This window comes from Bidens hawaiensis, unplaced genomic scaffold, assembly GCF_021521415.1.
Source record: "Bidens hawaiensis isolate Kalapana, Puna unplaced genomic scaffold, B.hawaiensis_p1.1 tig00014729_1, whole genome shotgun sequence".
Classification (NCBI taxonomy): domain Eukaryota; kingdom Viridiplantae; phylum Streptophyta; class Magnoliopsida; order Asterales; family Asteraceae; genus Bidens; species Bidens hawaiensis.
The window spans coordinates 564265-571935 of record NW_027492294.1 but is presented as its reverse complement, the minus strand read 5'-3'; the positions used below and the strand labels follow the sequence as shown (position 1 = coordinate 571935).

The following is a 7671-nucleotide window of genomic DNA, read 5'->3' as shown; positions in this document are numbered from 1 at the left end:
AGCAAAAGCGAAAAGAAAACTTGTACAAAGTGCATCGATTGTTGTGATTAATCATTAAAGATTTAAAGTGTGTTTATCCGATAAAACTTTAGAAAACCAATTATATATACTGACACGTTTTTATTTATAGAAAAACATTTTTATGTTTTTTTAAAACCAACAAATCTCGGCCCCTGATATTATACATATAGGCAAAAGGCAACTCACATCCGTGATCGCAGACAACATTCGTGACCTAGCTCACCACGAAACCTATCAACCAAATACTCACTCTGATGAAACCCCAGGTTCGCACATGACATTTTGCCAAAGCAAGACTCAAACATACGTCATCTCATAAAGAAAGCTATGGCCTCCAACCCATTGCAACTAGTGCATTTGTCATAGAGGGACTGAAAACGCTTCTTTTTTCATGTCACAAATAAAATTTAAGATACAAAATATACAAAGTGAAGAGAAAAATCCATACCGTAGTAACCTTAACTACTATAAATAGAATAATTTAAGTTATAACAAAATACGGAGTACAACATAAGTAAGAACAATTATATTGTCTGTAAACCATATCGTATTATTATTATTATTATTATTATTCACACGTTTTTATTTTCTCTTTCACTTCACACGTTTTATATATTAAGCTATCTGTAAACGTAAATATAAAATTTATCAAAAGTTCAAAACCATGTTGTTTTAGTTAATGTGTTAACTGATGGTGTGGAATCCGGTACAAATCAAATTAACATACTAAACATATAAATAACCAGAGTAATTACAGTTTTGAACTAGTTATGCTATAAAAAAATAAAGTAGCTTAATGATAATTCCTTTAGTTCAAAAGTTATGATGTAATAATCTAGTTATTTATACACTTCAAAAGTTATACACTTCACGTGATAAAAGTAGTATAATGTCATTTAATACGTTAACTTATAAACACTATATTCCTAAAATACACGTTTCATTTAATTCAATTCAAAGTGTTTCCTAACAACGTCTTAACTTACATGGAAAATAACAATAATAATAAAATAATAATAAACAATATAAAGTCTCCCGAATAATAATATTAATGCAATTAGCAGCATGTATAATCGGATTGAATTCAACTTCACTCTCCGACGAAGTCGTCAAACTACCCGGCCAACCGCCGGTAACCTTCAAGCAGTTCGCCGGATACATCTCCGTCAACAGCACCAGATCTCTGTTTTACTACTTCGTTGAAGCTGAATCCAACTCTTCTTCCAAACCGCTCGTGCTCTGGTTCAACGGAGGTAATAATAATTGTTGTATATATATATATGTTCGTTCAATTGAGTGTTTAATTATGATATTTTGCAGGTCCTGGTTGTTCGTCGGTAGGAGAAGGTGCTTTTGTGGAGCACGGGCCGTTTAAACCGAGTGGTAGGGTTTTGGTGAGAAACAGTTATAGCTGGAATAAAGGTATATAATAATAATTAATAATATTATTCTGTATTCAAGTCCAGTGTTGAGGTTATTAATTGCTGCTGCTGCTGCAGCTGCATTTAATGTTCAATGGAGGTCACATTTGTGCCCTAATTCTTTTGTTGATAGTCGCTCATTCTTCTTGATTTTTGGGGGGGAGTAAACGAGTTGAGTCCGAGCTTGACTAGGCTTGAGTTCCACTCGTTTAATTTATGGAGTGCTCGAGCTTGAGCTTAGTTTATTTCTAAAGCTTGAGTTCGGCTCGTTTATTATATATGTATTTTTTAAATTATTTTGATGTATTTATTTTAAGTATAACTGTATATATAACGAAATGTATATTATTTGGTTATTTTAATCATAAATTTTTTGAAATTAGTAATTATTATTAAATACATTAAATATTATTAAGTATGTTAAAATTTTATATTAATAATAGGCTTGTTTAGGCTCGCGAGCTCGATAAGTGAAGCTCTTGCTCGAGCTCGTTTATTTAAAGTTGCTTAATTTTAGGTTCAAGCTCGTTTAAGCGTGACTCGGTTCGAGCTTTTTATGAGCCGGTCTCAAGTAGCTCGCGAGTGACTTGGCTCATATACACCCCTAATGATTTCAAGTTTAAATTTATGAAATGATTAATTTCTTAATTAGTGGTTGGGAAGTAGTGTTAATCAGATAATTTGTCATTTGACTATTTCATAAATTCTGACTATTTACAAAATTGATAGATGAAAATGATGTTCTTATAATTATGTGAAATAACATATTCTTGCAATATCAAGTCACATCAGATTATAAATTCCTTATGGTGCATGCAATATTAGCTATGCTTGAAGTTATTTGTAACATTACAATCAATTTATGTAAAAAATGGGCAAATATTTAAGTATGTAACTTTATTAAATGTTGCAATATATTACAGAAGCAAACATGTTATATCTGGAGTCACCAGCAGGAGTTGGATTCTCTTATTCTCATGACCAGTCTTTTTATACATCGGCTAATGATGTCATTACAGGTTAGCTACTTCTTATATCAAGTATAACTCATTATAATTGTTATAAGTATATGCAGGTGATATTATTCTAAATAACTAATGTTTTCATTTCTTTGGACCTTTGGTCAAATTCACATGTGATGATTATTGTTTCTCATTTCAGCTAGTGACAATCTTGCTTTTCTTGAAAAATGGTTTGAGAAATATCCACAGTACAAGAATCGGGACTTTTATATCACGGGCGAAAGTTATGCAGGTAAGATATGCAACAACTTTAAATGTAAAATTACATAGTTACTGAATTACTATAAATCTTGTACTCTTATTTAATAGACTAGTTTTGTATTAAAGTTTTTGTACAAAATGATAGTTTTTATCATTATTGTTTTGGCCGAACGTTTTCACCTGTTGCTTTGTGTCATTTTTTTTGCAGGACACTACGTTCCTCAACTTGCAAATCTCATAGTTCACTCAAAAGCCAAGATTAATCTCAAGGGAATTGCAGTGAGTAAATTAATACCTTTTGTTTACTGAATTTAGGGGAGTGCATGGGTTGGTTTTGTTTTTTGCAGGACACTACGTTCCTCAACTTGCAAATCTCATAGTTCACTCAAAAGCCAAGATTAATCTCAAGGGAATTGCAGTGAGTAAATTAATACCTTTTGTTTACTGAATTTAGGGGAGTGCATGGGTTGGTTTTGGATTTTTTCGGATGTACCATGTCGGCTTGAAATTTTTGTGCCAAAAAAATGTCTAAAATAACGAGTCTAAATCTTTTTTGTTAATTACAGTAATAGTTAATTGATTATTATACATCTGGGTTAAAATATTTGGGTAACTCGGTTTATTAAATACTTGTAAATTACTAAAAGTTCAAAATATAAATAAAAAAACCATAAATTCGGTTCGGTTATTATTATTATTATTATTATTATTATTATTATTTTGGTTTTAATCACATGCAATATTGAAACCTAAACAAAGTTCGGTTTTTACGAAAACATAATACCACACTGTCGGTTTTTGTTTGAGTTCGGTTAATTTCAATTCGTTTTTTTTTACCTTTTCGGTTACAGATGGTTTTTTCGGTTTCACGCACACCCTTATATGAATTTGTCTATAAGTTTATGAACTTTGGTAAACTAACGAAAAGGTCAATTTATATACGATTAAGGCCCTAAACTTAATAAAAGGATATTGTCATTGATTTTATTGGGGTTTTTCACCACCACCCCCTTTTTTTTATATATAAATAGTCGTTTTTTCGTGAACTTATTATTTTTTTTTGTGTAGATAGGTAATCCACTTTTGGACTTCAATACGGATTTTAATTCAAGGGGCGAGTATCTTTGGTCTCATGGTTTAATATCAGATGCAACTTATGATATGTTTAATTCAAAATGCAATTATTCAACTATAAGAAGACAAGGACAGGCTAGGTCTTATACAGCTACTTGCTCTCTAGTTGCAAATCAAGCTTCAAAAGAAATTGGTCGATTCGTTAACGCGTATGACGTCACGCTTGACGTTTGTTTATCAAACGTTTTCTCACAATCACTAGTTCTCGAGCAAATTGTGAGTTTAGTAGCTTCCTAGTTGTTGTTTATGATTTGTTAATAGCCTGTAAGTGATCAAAATATTCAGTGCTCACGTGACCTTTTGGCAGGAAATTCGTTAATTTAATAAACGAATGAACATGAACAAAAATTGTGTTCATTTAATTAAACAAAAGAACATGAACACATGTCTTGTTCGTTTAAGTTCTTTCATTTATATTTGTTTGTTTACGTTCATTAATGCATTCATTTTAAATTTTTTGGGCCATTACAACTTGGTATCGTTCGTGTACGTTCGTTCAGTTTAAGTTAAACAAACGCACACGAACATGCTCTATGCATGTTCATTCGGTTCATTTACAAGCCAAGATATGTAGAAGTGGCAATTCTGACATGGCTATGAATTGGTCGGTCGGCTTGGATTATGCATTATTTTTAATGGGTCGAAATGTGAAATACAAAAGATTAAGTTAAAAGGAATCTGGTCAAATAGGTCAAACATATAGAAGCAGTTCATTTTTTTTAAGTTAGTTTATTGAAATGATCAAATTTTGTAATCATAATTGACAAACCAATCTTTTGTAAAAAGTTCAAAATTTTTGGACAAAATGTGTTCTTCGGTTAAAATTCATGCAAACTGTATTTTTAATGCATAATCAACGCACTAAACACATACAAAAAAATTTACCATTTGTTTACAAAACGAGTTTTGATTCAAACAGACATAAGTTTGTTATGGCCCAAACCCATTTTGACCCGTTTCCAGGTCCGGGTCAAGTTTTTTTATTTATATAATGACTCTTTCCACTTGCAGCAAGATGAGGAGACAAAGATAGACGTTTGTGTGGAAGATGAAACGGTTGAATATTTGAACCGAAAAGACGTTCAAACCGCTCTCAATGCTCGACTTGTGGGTGTGAATGACTGGACCCCGTGTAGCGCGTAATTCACGAACCCGTTATCATATTCCAGTTTATCAGTTTAACAAAATTATATATTAATAACCGTTTCCTTTTTTTTTAATGACAGAGTTTTAAGCTATGACATGGACAATCTTGAGGTACCAATGACCCCGGTCTTGACCTCCCTCATCAAATCTGGAATTAGGGTTCTTGTTTACAGGTGAGTTAATATATACCAAATAAATATAAACTAGTTGATAGTCCCCGCGCGTTGCGCGGGTGAGCTTTCTGGCGTTGCTAGAAGTGTTTAAATTGCTAACCTTTTATGTCCATATAATCATCACGTGAAGTGTTAACTATATATATCCATATACTCGCCACATAAAGTGCTAAATGTACATATCAATACAATTGCCACATAAAGCGCTAACTATATATAAAGCACTAACTTTGTGTATCGATTTGGTAATTCCAGTCTGAGTGAAACACAAACACCTTTAAGCAAGTAGCTTCTTTGGTTGTTGAACCAGTTGGAGTATTTTAAAAGGTGAGGCCTTGCTGTACATTCTTGCAAAATACCTGCACACTTTAATCCCCATTCATAAAGCTCAGTTTTAGGCCTTTTCATGCTAAGAACCTACATATCAACAAAAATAAAAGAAACTTTACATTGAATGAACAGAAAGATAACCTTTATACAATGCAAAAAGTACCATTGAAGATTAATTATAATTAAAATGGACAAATGCAAAGAACAAATTCAATCTGGATTTTCACATACCTACATCTTTGCTGTTAAGTTACGAAATTCAAGTTTAGCAAAATTATCCATTTGAAGGAGCGGAATCATTTGAATGCTTCACTATCTTCTCTTCGTGTTTATCATTATAATCTTTAACTAGTAAACGTCCCCGCGCGTTGCAGCGGAAACGTTGATACACATTAGCCCGCGTGTCACGATGGAGACGCTGATTAAACATAAAGTTAATAAGTTTTTCTGCGTGTTACGGGGACTTTGTTTTAATAAAAATTTGAATTTATATCGAAACGTAGGCAGAAATAAAGTTGTCTTTTAAGTCTTTATGTAGAAAACAAAAATATATTATAACCGAGACATGTTTTGGCCGCGTATTGCATGAGCTCGGTATTGAATTAAATTTATATCGAGACTTACGTAGAAACATTGTCGTTTGTATTCAAATTTAGAGTAATGTTACATTGCAAAAAAGAAAAGTTAGTATATAATATTTGACATAGATCGATCCTGAACAAACTTATATGTAAGTGCGTCACAACGATGTGTTCAAAATTTGGAAAAATATAGCATTCTAAAATTTGTAAGAGAAGAAAATATGTCAAAAGGATAATTATAGAAGAAATAAAACAAATCGTTAAAATCGAACTTGAAAATGAACGATGTATTGCTATGAAATAAATTATAAGCTTAAAGTATTATCAATATAAAAGTTATAAATAAAATACAAAATGAAAAGTGAAATGCCACTCTACACGTGGGAAGAACTAAATGGCTTGTTTCATTTACTGTGCTATGAATAGTATATAACGTGAGTTAACTAACATTTACATTTTAATATTATCTATATAATAAGTAGGCTTGTAAACAAACTGAATGAACACAAATGAAACATGTCTGCGTGCCCAAAAAACGATCGAAATGAACAATAAACTAATGGGGGAATCGGGAATGGGTTTCGTTTATGTTTGCTCGGTAACAAAATAAACGTACGGTTCACGAGCATAGATGAACAAATGTAACTGAACATAGATGAATGAACATAACTTAGTTAAAGCCATTTAAAAGGAATGTGAATAAGAATGTAAACGAACAAACTAAATAAACATAAACTAACGAACATGAATGTAGAATGACACATCACACATGTGTTAATATTCGCTAGTTTAACAAAATGAATAAAATTTTTTCAATTGGGTCAATTAAAAGAGTTAAGTTAAAAATGAAAGGTTTAAAATTGGCTTAAAAGGTCAAAATGGTCGAAAAGATTAATCTTTTCATTTAACTTTTTCAGTGGAGAACAGGATTCTGTCCTCCCGCTAACCAGGACACGAGTGGTGGTTAATGGCTTGGCCAAGCAGTTAGGTTTGAACGTGACTCTACCATACAGGGCGTGGTTCAATGGCAACCAGGTTAGTTCACCTTTGCATTCTAGTTACATTTTTAGTTGGATTTTATGAACAAGATGTTAGATTTTTGCTAGACGTGACCATTTCAACTCATTTACTTAATTACTTATTATTTGGTCGATTTAAGTTATGTTTATTCCTAATATACCATTAAACGTTATTACAATAAACCGTCTAGACGCTTAATGTTCTGGGAACGGGTAACTTTTTATTATGTTTTGGAAGGGTAAAAATTTTATTCTGAAAGTTAAAAATGATGCAAGTGTTTTTTTTTAACTTTTAGAATATTATTTGACCCGAACCTGTTAAGACCCCTTACCTAACCCGCCTATTTATGCCATTTTCGCTTTTGGGTTTAGTTTTTTTATATTTATGAAGTTTTAACTTTGGGCAGGTTGGTGGATGGACACAAGTGTATGGTGACGCTTTAACTTTTGCAACCATTAGAGGGGCATCACACGAAGCCCCGTTCTCACAACCCGAGCGATCAATTGCGCTTTTAAGAGGATTTTTGGCGGGAAAGCCTTTGCCATCGGCCAATGAAATCGCTCAAAAACCCGAACATGTAATCCCTCACTTGTAGGCTGCTAGTGAATAACCAGTTTCTCAC

General features: G+C 32.3%; 1 protein-coding gene across 2 annotated transcripts; it reads left to right on the top strand.

Moving 5' to 3' along the window:
* Positions 1–1065: 1065 nt before the first annotated feature.
* On the top strand, positions 1066–7671 carry LOC143547543 (serine carboxypeptidase-like 45). Of its 2 annotated transcripts, none has more exons than XM_077038945.1 (10): positions 1066–1274; positions 1342–1443; positions 2366–2461; positions 2604–2696; positions 3013–3083; positions 3734–4015; positions 4811–4938; positions 5026–5118; positions 6947–7064; positions 7456–7671. In XM_077038945.1, the coding sequence occupies exons 1-10, from the start codon at positions 1073–1075 to the stop codon at positions 7642–7644; spliced, it is 1374 nt and encodes a 457-aa protein (XP_076895060.1). In that variant the 5' UTR covers positions 1066–1072; the 3' UTR covers positions 7645–7671. The 2 variants fall into 2 exon arrangements, with proteins under 2 accessions (XP_076895060.1, XP_076895059.1); XM_077038944.1 differs by lacking the exon at positions 3013–3083 and adding an exon at positions 2874–2944.